The sequence below is a fragment of the Mya arenaria genome, chromosome 5, assembly GCF_026914265.1.
Source record: "Mya arenaria isolate MELC-2E11 chromosome 5, ASM2691426v1".
NCBI classification, from domain to species: domain Eukaryota; kingdom Metazoa; phylum Mollusca; class Bivalvia; order Myida; family Myidae; genus Mya; species Mya arenaria.
The window spans coordinates 11,345,421-11,370,713 of NC_069126.1; the positions used below are offsets into that span (position 1 = coordinate 11,345,421).

The following is a 25,293-nucleotide window of genomic DNA, read 5'->3' on the forward strand; positions in this document are numbered from 1 at the left end:
TTTGCACAAACAACATTAACAATCAGTTTGACAGTTTGCAGATTAACTGTATTGTCATATATGATCATTAAATCTGACGCTCTTTACAATTTTCGTGAATTATGCTTACATCAAGAAAATAATTCCGTAAGCGAAAACAACTATAATATTTTTAAAAGACGTTTAATGGTAATTATCATGTAGAAATACGTACCATTCTGATAGATGTATATCGGATTCTGAAATAAATTAAATAATGCAATTAAGAATCAGATGTAAAAAGACATTACCACATCGAAGAGATATCCTGAGATATTCTAGTACTTTTTCGTAGTATTTTGTATTCAGAATAAGTCCTAATGACTTCGTGACAGCAATAGATGCGTTGAAAAAAAACGTTCAGACGATGTACTCATGAATATTTTGTTCAGACTGTGTACTCGGTAAGAAAGGAATCAATAACTTTCTTAAAACACCGAGAAAACAATGGAAACTTGGCACGAATGATACATTTACTAATTAAATCATTTTTTTTGTAGAAGATATCGACTTAAATTTGCATTTAGCGCTGAAATACCCGAATAAAGTACTTGTTCAGACGATGTACATACAAAAATAAAATTTGTATCGAGTTTCAGGCCTAAACCAAGAAGCCCTCGGACGAACGAAAGGCACGTAAGTATATTATATCATTAGGCGGGTACTCTGCGCCTATTCTGCATATCCTGAAATATCAGTAACAATGAGCATACCCCTTATTTCGTGGTCGAATCGACGGTTTTTTCAGCCATGTTGTGCGGACAATGTACTATAGAGATCACGTGATACTCCCCGGTGCGGTAGAAGACGTGCATTCTCTATGTTTATATCACAAACAGATCGGTCGTAGCCACACTCTTGATTTAATACTTTAGTTTCAATTGTTTCATGTGCTGTTAGGTACTCGACTCAAATACAATATTCCAGTTTCGGAGCAGCACAGAAAACAAATGTGACGATGGGCAGGTGTAGCTAGACTAACATGACATAATGTGGGATGGGGTAGGTTCCGGGGAAAAAATGACCGAAGAGGTTTTGTCGTACATATTAAAGACTATGAAAAAGGTTTGGAAGAAATATTTATAACTCAGACATACACACTATAACAATATTGAAGCAAGTCTGAGCAGCAAGATCATTTTAATGCGTCGCCATCAGGTCTTTCTACATTAAATTAATTTCTCGCTAAACTATACTTGTGTAGTTGTTTGAAGTCATGTTTTACATCGCCCCTTCCCCCCCCCCCCCCTGATATATCTTCAAGCATCACTCCTGTACCTCGCCAAGATATCAGAAAATCACACTAATCATTTACAAAGAAGGTAAAACCTATAATGTCCAATCCCAGCGATGGGTTTGAGAATTTGGGAGGTATTCCGTGATTTTCAATAGCCTTGTTTGTGTATCCAAACAAACCTTCAACAACATTAAGTCAAAACCTGGGCCCACGTACAGATCATTTTAAGTCTGCGGCAGCTCTGACCCTAACCAGGATATCATGTGAATTTTAGATTTTAAGAATTGCAAGTTAAAAAAGCTTTCATTTATTCTTCCGTGGAAAATAAATCAGAAATTATATTTTGGACATGCTAACAGTGGTCAAAATGCAGCCTCGGATTTTTTTCACTTTGTGTTTTGGTAAGCTTTGCAAACATAATACAATTTCATTTTGTAATAGTAAATAGATCTACTATATAGAATTATTATTATAAACATTATATATTAACCTATATTATCTGCAATATGTTTCGATTGTTAAAATTACTATGGCTACTTTATTTGGACTCGAACTTTGTTTATTTGTTAAATATTATTTCGCTGAATATAACAGTTTCCTATAAAACAAATGCATCTGCATTTCATAAATATGAAAAACATTGTATTATTGCTTTTATAATTTTTATACCTTTAAATCGTTAGTTACTGTTAAAGTTACTTAAATAAAGCAGTTTTTAAACATCCAATTTCATTTAATAAATTGACAGAATCGAAATGGTAAATTGTACTTATTCATCTTACAGCAATAAGAATGATTTATTTATTGATTTTCATTCAATTTCTGTTTCAACAACTGATTGCGACAAAATAAAAACAATGAGAATAATATTCGGGGGAAGTAACCGCCTTTTTATTTTAATCAATGTGCACAAACACAGCCCCTGATTATTCGCTTATATATAAAATTAGAACATAAATTTGCCATACGTTTGATGACCTGAAAACAGTAACCAAAACCAGCCCAAACATTCGCCCACCTCAGGGGTGATATTACTGTCCGTAGTTTATCACTGGGCTAGGGTGTCAAGGGTCTTGTTATGATCCACAAAAGGCCTTAACCCGTCATCATAATGTATTGTTTGTATACACAAGGATTAGAGACCCGCTTGCTCACCTTATTAAAGTTAAGACTGACTGGGTTTGGAAAAATACGTTGGATTTTTTTTATGATGTATAATACGTAATATCGAAAAAGATACAAAAGTATACGATCACATACGATGCTAAATAAAAATAATAATAGTGTGTTCACAGACTGTAGTTGATTTGATTTCCTTATGAGCAACTAAAACGTTATCGAAATTACTTCATTTTACAAAATAAAATAAATGTTCATAATGATTATCTTAAATATACATTCCTTAAACAGACTCAATACATTTTAGGGAAAATAATACAGATTTAATACCAAAATAAAACTAGTGTGCTGAGCTTCGACTTAAAAGTGTTCGGGAAATCGGGACATGTACAAGTAAATAACATAATGTTTGTAGATGCAAATCTTTTAAAATTCATCTGGTGAACAAAAAAATGATGACAATAAGATAAACTGCATCGGAAAAGAACTTCAGCAAGGAGATACAATCTAGCACTGACATGCAAACCTTTCAGCGTCTGCTCAACGATAAATAATTGATATGTTTGATGTTATATATATAAATACAAACTCTCTTTCTTATTTCTAATTTTAGCCCTGTTAGCCATTTTCGGCAATGTTAATTCGCAGCAGACACAAACAATAGTAGTCTGCGAGTTAACCGGCCCTAAAGATATCGCCTGCTCCATTGGAAAAGACATCTACATTACCAACGTGCTGTACGGCCGCACGACTGCGTTACCCCCCGCCACGTGCAACCCTTACAACAAACAGAACATGAACATGAGCTGTCAGCAGACGACAACTCAAGCTTCCGACAACGTGAAAAAGTTGTGCGCCGGGAAGTCAAAATGCACGGTGACGAACTCATACCTGACTCTGGGTGACCCTTGTCCTGGTGATCCGAAGTTTTTAAAGGTTGATTACCAATGTGCGGTCCCAACGCCGGCCCCGACGGCGACGACTACCCAATTGATGACTTCAACATCTGGCGCCATTACGACAGTGATGGGCACGACCACACAGGCAGCGCAGACGACAACTCTCGTGCAGACGACCACTGTACCAAAAACAACGACACCAGCACAGACGACAACCACATCGTTTACGTTTAAAACAACAACTTTAGCTCCGAACAATAGTAAGAACTTTTACACCTGCCATGTTCTTAAATATTACAATTATTAGAAAACAAGTCTGTTAAATTCGGTGTAATTTAAAATTTATTTCACTCGAAATCACAGAATATTGTAGTTCAACGTATGGCTGAGCACCTGGTGAAAACATTGCTCTTTTGTATGCAATTGTTACCTTATTCAAACTTGCTTTTAACGAAGGCTCAGGCGTAAAAAAGTCATTAGCGCCTTGGTATGGTTGCCTAACATTCAAAACTCAATTTATAGATAAATAAGGAAAATATGATAATCTGTTTACTAAAATATAAGCAAATATAAAGATAAGCAAGTGTTGTCAATTACTATAGATACAGAGAAGTATCTAGTTTAAAAAGACATACTAGTAACATAAACACTGGTCAACATTTACTTTTTAAGATGAACTCTTATTTTAGGCCAAGTAACTATTTGTGAGATGAAAAGTCATGTGTTTTCCTGCCCTACCGGTCAAGTCATCTACATAACACATGTTCTGTGGGGGCGTCTTCCCCCGGCCCCCGCCAGCCTCTGCAACCCGTACAACACCAGTGTCGTTGGTGCACACTGTCAGGGAGGCCCCGTTGCCACTCAGCATGTGTCCGGCCTTTGTAACGGCAACCCGAGCTGTAATGTGAAGAATGACTGGCAACTACTCGGCCCGGACCCGTGCAGTGGTATTCCGAAATATCTACAAGTCAGCTACACCTGCGCAATCCCGACAACGCCGCCGGCTAACACGACCACCCCGATGGTAACTAGGGTCTTTCAAATAATGCATATATCAGAGCTTGTTTCAAATAAAAACCTTTGATGGTTTTCTATTTAATACTGTATTAAAATCATAAAAAGGGTTAGAGGTTTGAACTTCCAAACGATGAATTTCGACTCGAATGGTTGCAATTGTTAAAATCATGAATAAGACTATGATCACTTTTTAATACCATCTAGTTTTTTTTTTATATTTTAATAATGAAAATAAATTGCACTGTTATTTTTCATATTAATATTGTTAACACATACTTTATCTGAACGACTGAACGTGTCTTATATAATAAACCCGCCATTTATGTATTTGTTATACAATTTTTTAGCTACATTAATTTTATAGACCACACAGACGACCACGCTATCTACAACAACAGTCGGAACTACGACACCTCCTGCCACAACTACGACCATGCCTACGACTTCATCCACTACGGTTCCTCTAGTAACGACCACTGCTGGTGTGACAAATACCTTACCGCCCGGTAAATACAATATACAACTCAACATAATACATCCTTGCCGTGCTATGGACAACAAATTTTTATTCTCAACAAAATGCTCACGGTTAAGAGTTTTAAAAGTTTATCCAACTTTGTAATGCATGATATCTGTGAAACAACATTCATCGATAACAAACAATTAATATTACATTTATCGATACTACATTTATCGATAAGCAACCCATTCCGTAAACCTGATATCGATACTACATTTATCGATAAGCAACCCCTTCCGTAATACCGATATCGAAACTACATGTATCGATAAGCAACCCATTCCGTAAACCCGATATCGAAACTACATTTGTCAATAAGCAACCCATTCCGTAAACCCGATATCGAAACTACATTTATCTATTAGCAACCCATTCCGTAATACCGATATCGAAACTACATGTATCGATAAGCAGCCCATTCCGTAAACCCGATATCGAAACTACATTTTTCAATAAGCAACCCATTCCGTAAACCCGATATCGAAACTACATTTATCGATTAGCAACCCATTCAGTAATGCCGATATCGATACTACATTTATCTATTAGCAACCCATTCCGTAATACCGATATCGATACTACATTTATCGATAAGCAACCCATTCCGTAAACCCGATATCGAAACTACATTTATCAATAAGCAACCCATTCCGTAAACCCGATATCGAAACTACATTTATCGATTAGCAACCCATTCAGTAATGCCGATATCGATATTACATTTATCGATAAGCAACCCATTCCGTAATACCGATATCGATACTACATTTATCGATAAGCAACCCATTCCGTAATACCGATATCGATACTACATTTATCGATAAGCAACCCATTCCGTAATACCGATATCGATACTACATTTATCGATAAGCAACCCATTCCGTAATACCGATATCGATACTACATTTATCGATAAGCAACCCATTCCGTAATACCGATATCGATACTACATGTATCGATAAGCAACCCATTCCGTAATACCGATATCGATTCTACGTCTATCGACGAGCTTACTTTTCCAAATCACCAATAAATGTGTGTACTACATTGAATTTCATCGATACTAGAGTTATCCAAAAAAAAATCCGCGATACTACTAAATACTAAATAAGCAAACAATTCCGTGATTATCATACATCGATAAGCAAACAACTAAGTTATTCTTCATTCATCGTTAAGCCAACCGTTCCGGGATACTACATTTACTGATACTACAGTAACCGATAAGCAAACAATTACGTAACACCTTATTCGTCGTATTACGTTTATCGATAAGCAAACCGTTCCGTAATCCTACATGCATCCATATATCATTTATCGATAAGCAAACCATCTGGTAAAATTGCATTTGTCGGTATGCAAACCATTTCGTTATACTGCATTTGTCAATATTACATTTATCGATAAGCAAACCGTGGTGATACTGCATCAATCGATAGGCAAACTCTTCCGTAAATGTAATACTAATCGATTAGCAAACCATTACGTGATACACGTAATGCTGACGATGGGTTTCGTAAGCATAGAACTGGTACATTAACAGTGGCGTAGTTAAATATAGGCCTTGGAGGCCTTGGCCTACAACTTTTTTGGAAAAGATGACAAAATTTAAATAACCCGGAAATGCAATAAAACCTAATAGCTACTCAAACACTTTAAACAACACAAAAAATTGTATAATTTTAACCAAAGCAAGTTTGGTGTTTATTGAAACAAGATGCATGCAGTGTGTATTGATTGATTTTATTGTAATCATGGCAAGTATAATTAAGTGTGTATAATGTGCTAAAAGTCCCCAAACTCACATAGAATCATCAGGCCTATAAAATGTTAAGACCCTAGCTACGCCCCTGATTAAAATGATATTGTCTCGTAAAAATATTGTCTATTTTATCACATCCGCATATTAACTTATCGGTCTAGTTTTTATTCCAGGTACCTTCAAATCCACTATCTGCGCTCCACAACAGGACCGACTAAAATGCACACCCGGATTTGAAATCGTCATAGACACCGTGTTCTACGGTCGTAGAAGCCAAGCCCCCTGTAACACAAAACAACTGACTTACGCCCCGCTGCCCTGTACGGGCGCTGCTGGGGCTAGCCAGCAAGTCCATTTCTGGTGTGATCACCAGTCCTCTTGTATTGTGGAGGCCACATTACTGTGGCTTCACATAACCGATCCATGTCCGTCAATTTCGAAATATCTTGAGGTAAGTTTTCATCGTTAACAGTAGTTTGACCATATATCAGAATACAGTCGAACCCCGTTGGCTCGAACTCGCTTTGTTCGAACTCATCGTTGGCTCGAACTTAATGTAAAGGACCAATTTATTTATACTGAAGGTAAACAAACCCGCTTGGGGTTCGACTGTACTACGTTTTAATAAACGGCGTAGATTCACAACACAATTTTAACTGGACTTTTTAGGCATATGTTACCGCTTGATTGTTTGTGTCAAATTGCTGTGACAAGAGTAAATGCATTTTAATGGAATTTCTATTGAAAAAAACTTATGTTCAACCTTTCTTAATGTTCGTAACTTATAGAATGCCGTTTGTCCTACAAAGAGAGTTCAGTACTATTGTAAATTGTTGACGCTCTAAAGCGTTCACCAATGGAAAGAGATTAAATCTGCCCAAAAGTCATATTTGTCTGCAACATACACGCTGACATATAATATCGATGACTTTGAGTGAGCAAAGACAACACAACAATAGATAACAAAATGTTTTATTAATGTATGTGAACGGTTTTATTACCACAGGTAACGTATCACTGCGACCCTCTAGCTCCGCAAACCACCACTAGCACAACATCCACAACGACAAGCACCAGCACAACCACCCCGTCCACAACATCTACAACAACGCCCACTACAACGAGCACCACCACAACCCCAACAACAACGTCAACAACAACGTCAACAACTACGCCCACAACCACCACCAGCACCACTACACCGACAACAACGTCAACAACAACCACGCCAACCACTACTAGCACAACAACAAGTACAACCACTTCAACAACGACACCAACAACAACAAGCACCACTACCACCCCGACAACGACAAGCACAACCACTTCAACGACGACGACACCAACAACAACAAGCACAACCACCACCCCAACAACGACAAGCACCACGACTAGAACAACACCAACTACAACACCTACTACGACCACTTCCTCAACAACGACCCCCACGACCACCTCAACAACACGTCGGACCACTCCAACCAGCACTGCCACTACGACGTCCACGACGAAGCCGACCGTGATGACAACACTGCCGCCATTTGTGCCTTTCACACCACCAGCTAATGCTCCTTTAGGTAAACTTTAAATTAATTTATCTAACACAGCTTCAGTTATCCATATACAGAAATAGTTGAGTATATGAGTTTATACAAATGCAAAAAATAAGGTTTGTAACAAATCAAGTACTTATTACAATAAAGTTGATAATATTTCTATAGCTTAATCAAAAAAGTGTCCTCGATCACTATTTTCACCAGGCGCCCAAGTGTGCCACGAGTACCTTGTCTCAGGCGCTCACGGCGTCCCGGACCGCCAGCTGACCTCCACTTCTTCCTGGAACTCCCATCTCCCACGTGACAACAACGGCCCCGACCGCTCCCGACTGTTCACGCAGGCGTACGACTATGGGAACGGGACGTCCTACCGAGGCGCCTGGACCGCCGGGACGGATGATAAGAATCAGTATATACAGGTACTGTTAAGGCTTTTGGGCTTTTGATATTTAAGGAACGGGGATGGACAACACACGCATCTAACTGTTTAACAAGTGCACGATAAGGACCGGGCCCCAATTTCTCGAAACTTCTTAAGCTTAACAGGCTGAAGTAGCTTATTTCAATTAGCCAAAATACATACTTAAATTGAATTTTAATAAATAAAAAATTGTGTATTGTGATTATCATAATAAAAGAATATTTCTATATATATAAAATGTAAAAACTCTTAAAGAAGTAAATATTACGCAATTTACTGAAATCAAAATTAATGAAATTAGCTTAATCCTTTATAAGGGACTTAAGAAGTTTCGATAAATTGGGACCAGTACATCAATGTTAATACTGATAGAATCAAAAATTAAGAATATGAACAACACCGTATGGTCGTGTATTTCGGTAGCTATGACACTCTGCATTATAAAGGTACTATCGAACAGATGGGGTACAGGTGTTGCCGACGTTGTGTATTTCTAGGTAGTTTAGTGTTGACTAATTTATTTTTACAACGATTGTGAAACATGTATTGAAACATTGAATAATTCACTGACGTTGGTACGATGTGACGCGAGTGTGGTCTAGTGTTGTGGTTGAAATGAATGACCCGGAGGAAACCAGGAGGCTAGGTGACCACAAACCAATCTCAAATGCGTCCAGGCCGGGAATCGAACCCGGGTCCCCTTGGTGAAAAGCGAGTGCGCTAACCACTGCGCTTACCAGCCAAATTGCGTGGTTAAATCACACAATTATTTTTTCTGAATTATATACAATTACGTAGATGTATTCTGGTATGTTCATTCCTAACTCCCCACTACTCTCAATAATGGGAATGCTTTAATGGTATTCAAAAATCGTAAAGATGATTTTATTCTTCAATATATGCCAATTATTACACTATGATACACAAGTACCTCTGTCATATATGTATAATTGAACTTCAGGCCTCATGCAATTTCTCAAAACTTCTTAAGTCTCTTATAACAGGATTAAGCTAAGCTCATTATTTTTATTTTTCAATAATTTGCATAATGTTTACTTCGTTAAGAGTTTTTATACTTCAGATAGGAATTATCTTTATAATAATCACATAAAACATTTTTTTATTAAACAAAATTCAATTTAAGTATGTATTTTGGCTATTTGAAATAAGCTTCTTAAGCCTTTTAAACATACGAAGTTTCGAGAAATTGTGACAAGCTGTCTTCCTCTTAAACACACAGTAAATATCATGATTTTATTCACGCCGATTATCTTTTTTAAAAGATATGTATGGTATATACAAACCCATTTCTTCACAATACACACCAATCTTAAGGTATCATTTTTTGCTATTCCATCCCGCCAGGTGGAGCTGATGCGACCGAGCCTTATTCGGGGTGTGGTCACACAGGGCCGTCACATCGATCCACTCACCGGATGTTGCGTTCAGTGGACTACCAGTTTCACCGTCTCTTACAGTAATGACGGGCAGACATGGCACTTCATCAAAGACAAGCAGGGAAATGATCTGGTGGGTTGGTTACTATTGCTAAATGTTTTTTCTCTCTCTTAGGAATTGCAATTACTCACAGTCCGTTTATTTCTTTAGAAAAAATACACAATCATACAGAGATACATATATAATGATCCATAGAATTGACCTGCATATATATATCTTGAATATCTTGTTAAATAATGCGTTTAATGTTATTAATAAACTCATTCACAAAACAAGCATTCGCAATCAGAAAATACATGGTTCAAAATAACAATGTGTTTTGCTCTCCTATCACTGATGAAGTATGTTTTATAAATATAGGAGCAAATTTGGCTCAATACAATATTGACGCAATTTTATTCATTATTGCTATCTTTTCAGTCTGCTATTTTATTTTGTCATCTGCAGTGTTTCTCAGTTTAAGTATTAACTTAATCCATAAACATTTGAAACACCCTTAAAGCTGCACTCTCATAGATTTACCGTTTTTTACATTTTTGTTTACTTTTTATCTTGGAATGAGCTAATTTAGGCAATTATTCTACTTTCAAAAAAAACAAAACACTCACAATATTTAATGTCATTCTGTTCTCGTTTGCTTCCAGGTATTCAACGGCAACTCGGACGCGGACTCCTTGGTTACGAATATGTTCGACTGTCAGTTTATCGCCAAGTTTGTAAGGATCCATCCACAGACCTGGTTCACCCATATCGCCCTCAGATTTGACCTGCTCGGCTGTCAAGCTATAACAAGTAATGGTTGGCTTTAAGAAGTATCGCCTGTGACTAAGTTGTCGTCAAGAGAGACATAATGTGGTTTGTTCTAATAATTGATTAAGAGTAAGCCTTGTCGTGAAAGGATATCAAAGGTCATCTGTCCATGGCCTTTGATATACGCTATAAATACCAGGATGTTAAGGGCCTAGTTTAGGGAATGTTTGGCATGATAATCCCTTGCTGTGCATCTCCTGCTTATTGCACTGGTGTCACAGTAGGGGCCAATTTCCTGTGTATTCGTTTATTGGCTCAGGGCCATTAAGGGTCCATTTCTATATAAAAAAAACTGCACAGCAGGATACTCAGATCAGAGATCTGATAAGACACTTCGGCAATGAGAGTACGATCAATAAACCGAGGTTGTTTACAAATACACTTTTTTTTGTTTTTTTAGGGAGGGGGGATGTCACTTATAGAAGCCTTAAACTTTACCTTTTGTACATTCAGGTCAGGTTTCAACTTCAACTTTGAGCACATACCTATGTGATAGCGAAAAAAGTAGTCCGCACGTACACGTAACCGTTTATATATAAAGGAGCACGCGCTTACATATATACCTGTTTTGAATCAACAAATACTCCGCATGTACACGTACCCGTTTCAATAAAAGGTGCACGTACACTACCCGTTTCAATATAAAAGGAATCCGCACGTAGTTACAGTGCATATATACATTTCAATAAACAAGTGACTCGCAAAGCGTTCATTTTTTTTCCATTCCAGCACCAGTTGGGCAGTGTGGTCCGGGATGGAAAGAACTACCCGGGACGACTAAGTGCTACTACTTTTCCGCCAACAACGACACACAGAGCTGGTCAGACGCCAAGAGGAGCTGTCTGTTGAAACAAGGACACTTGGTGGATATAGAAAGTTCACCAGAAAAGGTATTTACTACTGACCAAAACTCCACGCAGCGGTTACTTCCCTTTGCTGTATAGTATCGACTGCAGTCAGGCCTATCACGTGATGGTGATTTAAATCACGTGACAGTGTTCAAAATGTTGATTTTTTTATATTCGTTAAACAAGATTTTTAATGCACCTGAAAACACTTATACTTTCATTATTTTACACAGTTATAGCCTAACAGGTATTTCGGTTTTAGTGGAATCGAACCCACGCCGGTAATTCGGTTAGTCCTCACGGCCACCGGGACTTTAATTACCAATGAATATGTTGACCAATTATGGATACATTAATAGCATCACGTGATAATGTCAATCAACCAATCACGCAACACCACAATCGTAATAAGTTTTCAATCGCCTCACTAATGCGATTGAAAATTCTGGTCTTCAAAAACGATTATTTTAGCAAATAGTAACATTTGCTGAAGGGTTCCAGTTGTTGGTATTTTTTTTTAACTGCGGAGAATTGATCGGTTTTGGACATCGGGTTGAACACCCTCAAACAAAATTGCAATAACGATGATAAGACATAAAGGCCCAATGATCGGGGTCGCCTACTTGGCATGACCCCAACCCCGTCCCCCATCAGACATCAAATTATAAGACGTAGAAACCTAACAAAGCAGAATTAATACATAAACATAAGTCGTCAAAAGAAATAATGTTTTACAATACAATTAGCCCGAAACGCGATACGGTAACAACTTGTCCTTAAAAATCAATTCAAGGATAGAACGAGTGAACGTTTATTAATTCATATACATAATATAAATAGCGTTTGTTACAGTTGTATTTATTTTTTGTTTTGCAGAACTTCATAGTGAGCGAGATCTCAAGTCGCAGTCCTAGCTTGTGGTGGGTGGGACTTAGCAACCTACCACGGAAGGACACCAAGGATTACAAGTGGACTGACGGCAAGGCTTTAGACACGAACATCTTGTGAGTAAAAACTTAACCCCCCAGTAAATTTACATTTTACTGACCCTTCCAATGCGGTACCTAACAATCCTTGATAAATACACCTAGTTTTTTTTATATAGTATATTGCAACTGTGTTGTCTGTGGAGTATTTTGCTGTTGTTCCATGTTTCTTGTTTGCGATTTTTTGTTTTTGTGTTCTATGTCTTTGGCGTTTACCCTGTGCCATCAAACGGGGTTTATGTTTAAACCTTTGGCTACTGAGCTTGTCATAGTTTTTCATATTAATATTGAAATTTTCCCGTCGGAAATGTTTTCAATAATGTTTATACGTAAATGGTAAAATAGTATGCCAAAACGAGTATCAGGGTCTATCGAATCTATTAACTATTTATCGTACGAGAATCTTGGCCTTTTCGGCTACGCCACTTTGAATGAAGGCTGTCCTGACTACGCATCCCCAAAATAGAATCATTTACATATAGAGCGGAGCTCAATCCCGAAAGATCCTTGTTATCAAAAGCGTTAAGTTGGCTCTTCAATAAACGATTTTTGCCCCGTTTTCTTTTACGTGTTAGAACCCTTAAAGTTTATACCTATCGTCCAATTTCTCCAGGCCTTGGAAGAAGGGCCAGCCAGACAACGGCGGGTATGGTGAACATTGTGGCGACTTCTGGAACCGAGAGCTGAACGATGACAACTGTGACAACAAGAGGAACTACATCTGTGAGAAAGATAAGTGTAAGTTGAAGGGCTGATTCAGTTATTTAGATTAATGTTTGGCATATAAATAAGACAATCTTTGTTTTGATTTCCATGTTTTTTCTGCAATATCAATTACCATACCATTGTTCTTTGCTGTGACAATAAATGATAGTCAAAAAAGCGTAGAGAAAACCTCCCCATAGAATATGATTGTATAATTTACATTCATGGAATATTGAACATATTTTCTACACCTTTCTGTATATCGGCGTATTTCGATCCAGACATTTAAAGTTCTTAACCTATGTATGTAGTTCAATATCTCCTTGAACTCTCTATTCAAAATACTTTCCATCTTATACTGCAGACTGGACGGCGCCTGTAAACGTCCCTACAATCAAAATCAACACTCCACCCACCCCACCCACACGTCCACCCATGATCTCGACATCGACCACGCCCAGACCTACCGTTACGCATAAGGCCCCACCAACACGTAGGCATCTGTTTTATAATATGTTTGTAAGGTATTTAACGAAAAGTTCATGTCTGAAAGCTTATTTATATTTTAGTAGTAGAAAACTAAAAGAAAAAGATAATTTGTAAAAAGTTGCCAAAACGTAGCGCTTGGAATGTGCTAATTTCGGTTTATCACGCGATATTGTACACCGACAAAATTATGTACCTCAAGAACTTCATATTTTTGGGGCTTTTATTTTGCATATTCTTAGCAAGCAAGAACCGCTGTTTTGTTTCCAATAATGGAAGGGTTCTCTGGGTTTCGCATTTTCAAATGCAGTAAATCAGACACCACCAATACGCTATTTCAGTGACGTACCCACTACCAACCCGACAAAATGCGCATCAAGTTAGCAGCAGTACTAACATCTTTTCAAGTAAGTCACAGGGGATTGAATATTAAACTCTCATTTTTTTCTACAATCTGAATAGCACCATATGTACATGTATAAGAGAGATCTGGAAAAGCGGTCTTTGACTCGGTAAAAGCAGATATGATTTTGCAAAATGTTTCAATTATTCCTTGTACGTAATTTATGAAGTATAATTTCAAGAACAAAAGTGATAATTATAAAACAACAACAAGTGCACGTTCTCAATAAGCACTGTACTACCTATTGTTACATCTAATTTAGCTGGATGCCTTAAAAGCCCAACCGATTGCTATAACCGACCTGAAGGCAACTACCAACATTGTGCCGGATGCGGTGTGTATGCGACATGCGCAAACAGCGGTTTCTACCGGAGGCCATGTCCAATGAACCTCAAATGGGACGATAACTCCAAGCTATGCTTGTACAGGTCATCCAGCTGCTTTGGGCCCTAGTCGCTCAGCACGTCTGGTGCTTTGATTTTCACATTTTTGCCAATGGCATACGAGTTAGTGTTACAGAGACAAGCAGGAGGACATTTGTAAAGTGCTTGATATTAATTGATTTTGTTATTTGTCTGAAAAGTTACCATAATCTACAAGGGAAATAAATGTCGCATAGCTAATGCATGTGTTGATTTAAAGTACATTATGCTGCCGAAAACATTCAAACATCATTATTTCACATTCTCAACAGAAAAAAGCGTTGACGGTTTTATATGCGTCTGCTTATTTTTTTTCTATTTATGTTATTTCTTTGGTAAGAGTTACATTTTTATGCAAATGCTTTATATTTTTTTGGTGTTTTTTAAGACGGTTTCATTGATGAGCGACTTTAATTTTAAATTCCTGATAGCAAAGTGTATATATCATATATTATATGTAGAAATAAAGTGTTTAAAAACAGTCTTTGTGTTTTTCTTAAAAATCGGTGAAAATACATAGGTTTATTGAAATAAAACACAATTCTAAATAAATTGAAACTTTAATGCAAATTTAATTTAATTGAATTGACTGAAACTAATGTTTTTACATGTATACTATTTATCTTAGATCTTTATTTATACCACATGTATGGATGGTTAACTGTATTAAAACGTGATTTGGATTCAAAGTTTTGAATCATGAACAGTGTTTTGAGTTCAATGTTGTAAATCATGAACCGGGTTTTGAATTCAAAGTATTTAATCATGAACCGTGTTTTCGATTCAAAATTTTAATCATGAACATTTTTTTATTCAAAGTTTTGAATCATGAACCGTGTTTTTATTCAAAGTATTGAATCATGAACCGTAGTTTGGATTCAAAGTATTGAATCATTAACCGTGTTTTGGATTCAAAGCATTCAATCATGAACCGTGGTTTGGATTCAAAGTATTAAATCATAAACCGTGTTTTCGATTCAAATTTTTTAATCATGAACATTTTTTTATTCAAAGTTTTGAATCATGAACCGTAGTTTGGATTCAAAGTATTGAATCATTAACCGTGTTTTGGATTCAAAGTATTCAATCATGAACCGTGGTTTGGATTCAAAGTATTAAATCATAAACCGTGTTTTCGATTCAAATTTTTTAATCATGAACATTTTTTTATTCAAAGTTTTGAATCATGAACCGTGTTTAGAATTCAAAATATTGAATCATGAACCGTGTTTTTATTCAAAGTATTGAATCATGAACCGTGGTTTGGATTCAAAGTATTGAATCATGAATCGTGTTTTGGATTCAAAGAATTGATTCATGAACCATGTTTTGGATTCAAAGAATCGACCATTAACCGTGTTTTTGATTCAAAGAATTGTTTCATAATCAGTGTTTTGAATTCAAAGTATAGAACTTTGAACTGTGTTTTGGATTCAATGAATTGAGTCATAAACCGTGTTTTGAAATTACAGTTTAGAACCATGAACCGTGTTTTGAAATCAAAGTATGGAACTATGAAAAGTGTTTTAAGTCAATTTTTGAACCGTGAACCGTGTTTTGAAATCAAAGTATTGAATCATAAACCGTGTTTGAATCAAGGTTTTGAACCATGAACCGTGTTTTGAAATCAATGTATGAAAACATGAAAAGTGTTTGAAATCAATTTTTTGAACCGTGAACCGTGTTTTGCATTCAAAAAATAAAACATGAACTGTGTTTTAGATTCCAAGTTTAAACAGCTTACCCTTGCATAATCACAATATTTCAGATCATCGTGTTTTGAAATACTATACTTCTACACACTTGTCTTAATGCGCGGATGGGTGTATGTTGCTTCGGGATGTCGTGAGGGCAATTTTGAATTTCAGTGATAACATATATCCAGACAGTTTTAATTAACAAGTTTTTTCTAAATGTTCAAAACATTAAAATATTGGCTCACTTGCAGGTCATTTTAACCCATGTACAAAAAACATGATTATATACGTTCAACATAAAAAATAATCATAGGCAAATTCATATTGATAATAATAAGTTCTTCGATAATTCTTCTGGTATAGTTAGTAAAGAGAGAAAAACACAGCTCAATTTTGTTCTTTGAAATATCATTAAGATGTTTAATCCTTCTGAACTGGACATCAAGCAAAGAACTAAACCTCAATATGTTTTCTCCTTCATTTTATATTCGAGTTTTACGTATCAATTTGAAACTATTTGACATGAAACACTCCAAGAACTACAACACGTTTATGCTTTACAAGCGTTTGGGCTATAGTCCAGGCATTTGTCAACGGTCGGGTCAAAGACGGCAATTTCCGGACAGTTCCGTACGTAAAACCCACTTCCGGCGCACGTGGCAAACATCCGGCAGTTGTCGCAATAGGCGTAGTCACCAGGACGCCTAAAGAAAAGTATCAAAATGATTCTTAAAATCCGTGACATATTTAAGTGTGGATTCTATATAATTGATATAATTTTAAAAACCAGAGTCCCTAAGGTTTTGGGACAAAAGCTTGTCTGAGATTTTTTCAACAGTCTTGAACATTATCAAAGCGAGAGAGAAAGCCTACTCCATAATGCAGCAGTCAATTGTAACCTCACCCCATCCCCAGGTCCGGTGGTATACCGGGGATAGCCGGGACAATAGGCCACGTTTTTACCTTCCAGGGGGCCCCGCAGATCCGGGTGAATGCGGTGATAATGTCTTCACGCCAAATATAGCGGGAAATGGGTTTTACTTAGGGTCCCTGGGGTGTGCATTTTGCGGGGATTTTAACATCAGTTCGTTCCCGCAGGACGAGGATTTCACCCTGGCTTAGCTGGGCCGAGAATCAAAGTCCCAGCTATTCCCAGGACCTGGGGGGTGGCGTGGTTACAGTTGACTGCTGCATAAATGTATACGGTGACTAAAGTTAAAAACATATTTAACATATGTGTCTTGTTATTCGTATATACTCGGGAAGGGTAATTAAGTAACTGTACCTTCCGAAGCAGTCCGTTAGTGTGCGTACACAGTCGGCAGTGGCAGACGAGACGATTGCGGAACTGGTGGCGACAGTGGTCTGTGAGAGGCTGGTCTGTGGAACTGGTTAGAAACAAGACCACTGAGTCTATCATTTCGTTTATGATTATTCTATTTTGCGCCAAATTACTGTGTGTTTTTTCCACATTGGTTCAATTGTTGAGAACTTCGTTAAATTTAACAACGCTGTTAACGTATGCGTTGTTTACTTTCAAATCTTTACTGCTCTGTAAGTTTCATTGATACACTTGAGATCTGCAGTGGCTCCTACCAAAATTTAAGACAACTGTTTCAGCTGTATTCGTTTTATTTACATATATTAGCACATCGCCGAATAGTTCAAGCGTAAAAGTTAACAACGATGTTGTCCGTCACGTTGCTAACTTTAAGAAAGATATGCACAGTCTGCCCATTGTCATTTTATTTCATGAATTATCATACCTGTATAAATGTCTTGTAATTTTTTTCCACAAACCGTGCAAGTTAGTCAATTAAATATTGATTAATTGTTTGCGCAATTCAAAACATGTACTGACGTCCCTTATAACAGGATTAAGTTAAGCAGACTGTTTTTGATTTGGTATTATTTCTGTACTATTTCAATTCCTGAATTGGAGTTTAAAAAGAAATGATCTTCATGATAATTACACAAAACCATTTTTTTTAAAATAAGTAAGAAATTTTGTTAAATGAATTAAGCTACTTCAGCTTGCTATTATAGAGAACTTCCAAAACATTCTTCAGAAAGAAGATTTTCCAAAGTAGTGGGAATATTGTCAGTATAATACGTACTGATTTTCACACAATTGGGTGTATTCGGTATGGCCTTGCCCACAAAGAGGTCACAAATGCCGGTAAATTGATGGGAGCCGTCCTCAAACAGGTAACCAGCATCACACTCTGATGTGCAGTGCCTGGAAATACCACATTAGCATTCTAAAACCAAGTGTGTACTAGGATTTCCATTCATAAAATGGCATAATTTAAACAAAGTCCATACCTATTGAAGCTTATTTTCGTATAATCGTTAAAAGTGCAATGTCGGTCATATCCCGTAACAATGTCAGAGGTGGGTTGTTTGTTGTATCCTCGACCATAAAAGTGCACAATAAATGCTAATGGATTTTATCGCAATATTGTGTTTTACACAAATGTCTTAAATGATAAAAACCTCAAAAAAGCAACATTGATTAGTGTAAAGATAAAAACAGAAGCATGAATAAATGTTTTTTTTAATAAATGACCACGTGGTCACATATTTCCCTGTTAAAAAAATCATGCAGTCACAAGAATTCCTATTTTAGTATTATGAGAAACATATTTAGTTTTGTTATACACGGTCATATCACTTGGCCTTATACATGGGAAATATTAAACCGTGTGGACCTCTCGGCGAGAAAAAAAACACATCTGAATCGGCTCAGTGTTTACAAATGTATAATACGTAATGAGTAAAGCCCAATATATACACATATAATGTCAAACCGTGTATACTTACAGCGAGAAGAGGTCATAGTTACACTTTAGGGTACCAAACTGTGGGGCACTTGGGGCGGGACACACGAACAAAAGCTCCGGCTCCGGCTCTACAAGTGGATGAACAAACCAATACTCATATTGGGTATATACTTTAGAATGTAAGAAAGACTACTACAACTATTGGTTATCCGAACCACATAAGACGTGTTATATAGAATACAAGGTTAGCGCCGTGGATGGAAGAAGTTTATCTGGAGGCGGAGGAATTAATATTAAGATAAATTCTGCAGCCGAGCCAGATAACCTTTTTTCCATCCACGGCACTAACCTAGATGTCTATTTATCCTGTTACTTTGTTTATTAAATAACTATTTATTAAAATAACCTTAAAATTATCGAGTATCTTTAAAAATAAAGGGGTCAACTGTTTTTCCCTGTTTACGTCAGCACACGCGGTATCCGTGTTTAAATGCGCTCCTAAATAGTTCTCAAAACTGTTATTTTTTTCATTACGTCTATAGTCTAAGTAATTGCATTTTAATACGTCAATATTAATTTAAAACCTAAAAAGTTTTAAAACGTGCATACACTTGGATCAATCACTTAACATTATCTTATCATGTAACAATTATTCCGCAAGTCATAGACTACACAGGTCATGGTTCAAGATCACAAACACGAGATCGCCACATGTTCAATGGATTAAATTCATTTCGATATTAAAGAATAAATTGTTGGATGTTCAGAACTGCACCGGCAAAGAGAGAATTCATTTCTGTTGTAAGTGAGATTTTGTCATTCACCACAGAAATGGAATTCACTATCGTTGCACATTTTTCAGCATTTGAGGGTGGGGTAAGTGCACCTGAGTTTTGTACATGATGTAGACTTTCTGGACGATTTTTTTTTGCCAGTGTCTTTATCCTACAGAAAAATGGAATTTTCTGGGTGTATTGTTATTGAGGTCGGTTGTTCTCGAACTATTGATCAGATTCTAAAGCAGCATTTGCGCTTTTCCTCTGACATTTCAGAATAGAAAAGAAGTTCATGACCACCGGACTGTATATATCACGTGGTCTGCTATACAAATAATCTTAAATTCATACGGCATCTTGTTATTGGACCGATGTGTATGCAAGTGACAGGATAAAACACTGCATCGTGCCTCCAACATGAATGTCGCAACGCCATAGGTCAATGACTGGTTACGCGGTGAACCAATGTTTTTTTCCATTTTGGTTCACGTTTCTTTATATCTTTCCAAAATGGCCTCAATTTTCCGATCCCGAATGAATAAAGGAAACATTTCCCATAAACCGACCAATGGTATTCGGTTGTCGACGTGATATATACGGTCGCAGGAAACTATATTCGGGCTCGAAGCTTCGCTCTCAACCGATATGGTTTCCTTTGCTCCGTTTATCCCATATCTGGTCTCCTACTAACCCAGCAACTTATAGTAAGTTTCGATATACATGTCATTTATGTTACTTAGGTAAATGGACATACAGTAAAGCTCGCTATGTCGAAGTCGGTAGGACATCGGAAAATATTTCGAGATAACGTATTTTCGATATAATCGAAATACAAATCGAGGCGTGAATGCGAAAAGGTTCTAAGTGACATTAAATTAAGAAGCAGATAGAACCTTTTCGCTTTCACCCGTCGAAAAAAAGGAGTAGAACTAATCCCAACACATTCGGAAACTAATAGTTCGACATAACCGGAACCATGATCAAGATAACATAGTTCGACATAGCGAGTTTCGACTGCACACGTATAATCATAGGTGAACATTATTACCTTGTCCATTGTTTAACGGAAACAACAATGCATCGTACCCAGCAATCAGGACGAGGGCTGTAAACATGTAAATGACGATTAGGTAAGCCGGGAACCGGCTGAAATCTCGTTTATGATATGTACATTTTGATTGTGTATGACTGGTACCAGCTTCTCTCTTATTTCAGTATGTAATTGAAGATGAAGTAAGCCGGGAACCATCTGCAATCTTTGTAATGTTATTGACGGTAATGTAAACCGGGAAAAATCTGTATTCTATTAGATTATGACATTCTGCGTTAGTTGAAAAGAAATTGAAAACAAATATATTTTACTTTTAATTACTTTTACAGTAGTTGTGTTTACTTTCTTTATAACCTGTCACGCATACCTGGCAATATGGCTAACTGCGTTAAAATATAATCACAGATTAAAAGACGTTATTGTGGTATCAACCAAGACAGCTTAGATACCCATACACAAGGGCTATATCTGCAGTGCGTTCAGTCAGGCGAGCGTTTACAAAACGCTCGCAAACGTTTTGTTTTGTATCCCTGTTGCAACGCAGCGCATTCACGTTAAGCGGGAAACCAAATAGCGAACGTTCGCCGCAAACATCTTTACTGAACGCGCTGCAGGTTAAAAGTTGTTGTCATGCATCACTTCGCCTTTTCGTTCTAAACAATCAATTCACAAATTAGAAAACAACTAACATTTAAGTCAAACATAATGCATCAAGTAGTGTACTTACCTAATACTAACACACGTAGACAGTTCATTATGCCAAAGTGACCTTATTACACTGCTTTGTAAAAGTGAAATGATTCTTTATTCAGGGCAAGCGTTTCATTCATTATCTTATCTCATAAGTCAGTTCTCTCATGTATGGAAACCTATATCTTATAACCTGATGGTGTGATCATGAAATCTTGCCTACTTGTTTTATGCCAACTTGACGAGTTATATCCCGACAAGTTGTCAGCATTTTGTGTGACCTGCTCGTAAGCGATACATATTTTATTATTAATAATTCAGTAGTATGTAACCTTATTACTGTTCGGTTGAGTATTGTAGTTTGGTTGACTCGGGGTTATAATTCTTTGGAAGGTCGAATCGATAATATGGCTTTGTTACGTTAAAAAAGTAATATTCCCTTATTGTAAAACAAGATAAAGTATTTGCTGGTAGCAAATCTTGTCCCCCACTACCTGTGGGTGTTCGGAATTAGAGGGAGTCGTGAAGTAAGCAGAGAGAGAGAGAGAGAGAGAGAGAGAGAGAGAGAGAGAGAGACGTTGCGAACCATAGATAACATTAATTTATGGTCATATACCAGCTGCGAATTCACGTTGTGACATTCATTGGGGCGTAACTTAGGGGCGTAACCTTTTGACATGCACCCTTCCTCAGAACCGAAATATAATTAGTTTAAAGTGTTGGCAAGGTTGTTTGGGGTACTTCCCTCAAGACATTTCAACAATTTATAGTCGAAAATGGTGCATATTTTGGCAAAGTTAATTACTCTTTTTCTCCTATATTGAAAAAATAGTTAATTTGGACGATTTTAGGGGGGTCCCGGGTGCACCCCATCCTCTACAGATCCGCTAGTGTACACACCATTCCGTCGGATGCAAATCGGTTATTGATATGTAACAGCTTCTAAAAATAAAGCATAATCAAATTCTTAAATCTGGGCCGGTAACATTTATATTTTTCACTGTTTCGAAATTTTAGTCCGCTCTCAGGTCCAAATCAAACGCGTTAGGTGTCCGTGTCGACGGTGAGACGTTCTCATACGATTTGAAAAAAAAAACACAAACTGCAATTAAATGTTGTATTATATCCTACTAAGGAATATATTAAAACATACTTCGTTTGTTTTAGTGTAATACAGTATTTATTCCACATGTGGCTACACCAGTCGTGAAATATAGCTTTTGGTGTTCACTCGATGGTTTATATTGCCATGTTCGAATGAATCAAACAATTAACTCAGTAATACTTATTATAATAACCGTTTCAGCTCGATGCTAGTAAAGACTTGCCGAATGCCTTAATGTACCGGAAGGAAAATTACCAGATGCGAATACAGTGTGTATGCGATATGCGCAAACAACGGGTTCGACCGGATACCATGTCCAATGAACCTCAAATGGGACGTTAACGTTGCACAATGTCAGTTCAGGTCATCCAAGTGTTTTGTGCCCTAGTCGCTCAGCACTTCTAGTGACTTGATTCACACATATGTTTAACGTTTGAGCGGGTTCTACCAGATGCAATTTGCAAAGAACCTCAGAGGGGACGGTAGCGTTTGGCAATGTCAGTAACAATCGTCTACGTGTTAGGGACCATATTGACTGCAGTCCTTTTAATACTTCGAATATATACTTTTAAGCTCTACAATTGACAGATGTTGTATTGATGTAATTCCAAAGATAAATAAGTGGGCATAAACAAGTGCTTGCAATTTATTGCTTATATGATATGTTATCATACTTCAAAAGGGGATAAAAATGTCGCATATTTAAGCCCTGTGTATGTGTTTCGTGTACACAATGTTGGTTAACGAAAACAGTCAAAGTTCATCGTTTTGTATTCTTAACGGAACTTCAATGGACCATGCAGCATAGTTTGACATACAAAATAACAAAAGCTTACTTTTTCATATTTCAAATTTAATCCTTAAAATCCGAATACTCAATTATTTTCTCGCTTTCTTTTTCAACCATAAAGTTGAAACCATTTCACATGAAACACCTTAAACACGTTTACAAGCGTGGATGTTATAGTCCGAGCATTTGTCAATGGTCGGGTCAAATACGGAAATTTCCGGACATTGCCGAACGTAAAACCCACTTCCGGCGCACGTGGCGTACTTTGTGCAGTCTTCGCAATAGGCGTAGTCACCAGCAAACCTAAAAAAGGATTTTTTAAGATATACTTAAATGTCACGACAAAATGTAAATTTGATATCCTTACACTTGCTTTATTTTTCATAAACAGGTACACATTATCAAAGTAGGAGGAAAAAAATTCAAACTTTGGCGTATAAAAAAGAATTGAAACATGAAGTTTCGGGTATACTCAAGAAACACAATTTAGTATGATGTAACCTTCCGGTGCAGTCATTCACTGTGTGTACGCAGTTGGGATCTGCAGCCGGGAGGACGGTGGAACTGCTCTGCCAGAAAGCGGCAATCAGGACGAGGGCTGCAAATATTATAAGTTACGGGGTTAGTAGGTGACCCGATATGGGATATACGGGGCAAAGGAAACCATATCCATATAACCGAAAATATCAAAATTTAAATTAATTATGATAGTTCACATTAGTTGCAAAGACCTTACAGATATGTATATTCATTTAAATTAATCCATTTTACATTCAGCGTTCGTCTTAAGAAAGTTTGTCTTACATTTTGTTATTAAATTTAATTTTAAATACTAGACAAGTACAAGTACACATGTACAGTCAATGTATAGAATCGAACAAAATAACAATTAATTAAAACACACGAGAATCAAGTCGTGTACGTACCTGAAACTAACACACGTAAATTGCTCATAGCGTCTAAATGGCTTTGTAACAATGCTCTGTCCGGGAGAAATGATTCCTATCTGTCTGCCGTCGTTCAATTACCTTATCTCATAAAAACATTTTCTAAAACCATGCATTCTGCTGTGCTATGCTTGCCAAATACTATCTTTAATGCACTGCTTTAAATATATATTATATTAAGGTAAGCTATCCACCATTAATACAAAAATAGTACTGGTAAAGTTTCATTTAAAAGTAACGGAATGTTGAGTTTTTATCGAGAGCGTTTTTGATATAAGTAATATGTTATTTAAAAAACAATATTGCTATAAAATCAAAGGATTTTGTTTTATTATCTCCCGTAATTATGGTGTTATTTAAAAATGCCATGCTTAATAATATAATGGTTAAATCATATAAATTAAACATATAAATAATCTCTATGTGAATATCTAAAACGCACCATGGATGGTAAACCTTAAATATAGCACAATCGTGTATTCTAGGACCGACCAACACTGCGTCAACTAAATGAACGCATTAATTGCAATGTATACAATAAAAGATGCTCCCCTCCTCTCTATATCGACCGCTAAGTGAAATGTCATTAGGAATATATGTTTTTGTGAACATTTTTTGCAATAAAAGGATGCTTAGATTAGGACTAATTTAGCTTAAAAAAAGAAACAAGCTCACATATTAAGCTAATATCATTCACCCACGGAATAAATCAGTCTTGAATGATGGGGATCGAATCTCTGATAGGCGTGTTTCCGAAATAAATTCAACAATCAATCAGCGCTCTTAA

At 36.8% G+C, this 25,293-nt stretch overlaps 2 protein-coding genes across 3 annotated transcripts; one reads left to right on the forward strand and one right to left on the reverse strand.

Annotated features, from left to right (window-relative positions):
- The first annotated feature begins 1,352 nt into the window (after positions 1-1,352).
- LOC128235424 (mucin-2-like) lies at positions 1,353-14,698 on the forward strand. The gene is made up of 15 exons (XM_052950246.1): positions 1,353-1,389; positions 2,988-3,533; positions 3,963-4,297; positions 4,655-4,796; positions 6,734-7,023; positions 7,579-8,149; positions 8,333-8,547; positions 9,915-10,079; positions 10,652-10,799; positions 11,547-11,707; positions 12,542-12,669; positions 13,265-13,389; positions 13,721-13,849; positions 14,184-14,249; positions 14,508-14,698. Exons 1-15 carry the CDS (start codon positions 1,353-1,355, stop codon positions 14,696-14,698), a joined length of 3,249 nt encoding a protein of 1,082 aa, XP_052806206.1.
- A 2,130-nt stretch (positions 14,699-16,828) lies between these two features.
- LOC128233555 (uncharacterized) lies at positions 16,829-21,761 on the reverse strand. Of its 2 annotated transcripts, XM_052947279.1 has the most exons (6): positions 21,702-21,761; positions 20,972-21,028; positions 19,188-19,275; positions 18,482-18,603; positions 17,650-17,752; positions 16,829-17,068 (listed from the first exon to the last, which is right to left on the reverse strand). In XM_052947279.1, exons 1-6 carry the CDS (start codon positions 21,727-21,729, stop codon positions 16,915-16,917), a joined length of 552 nt encoding a protein of 183 aa, XP_052803239.1. In that variant the 5' UTR covers positions 21,730-21,761; the 3' UTR covers positions 16,829-16,914. The 2 variants fall into 2 exon arrangements, with proteins under 2 accessions (XP_052803239.1, XP_052803241.1); XM_052947281.1 differs by lacking the exon at positions 21,702-21,761 and having other exon boundaries at positions 20,972-21,038.
- Between the last annotated feature and the right edge of the window lie 3,532 nt (positions 21,762-25,293).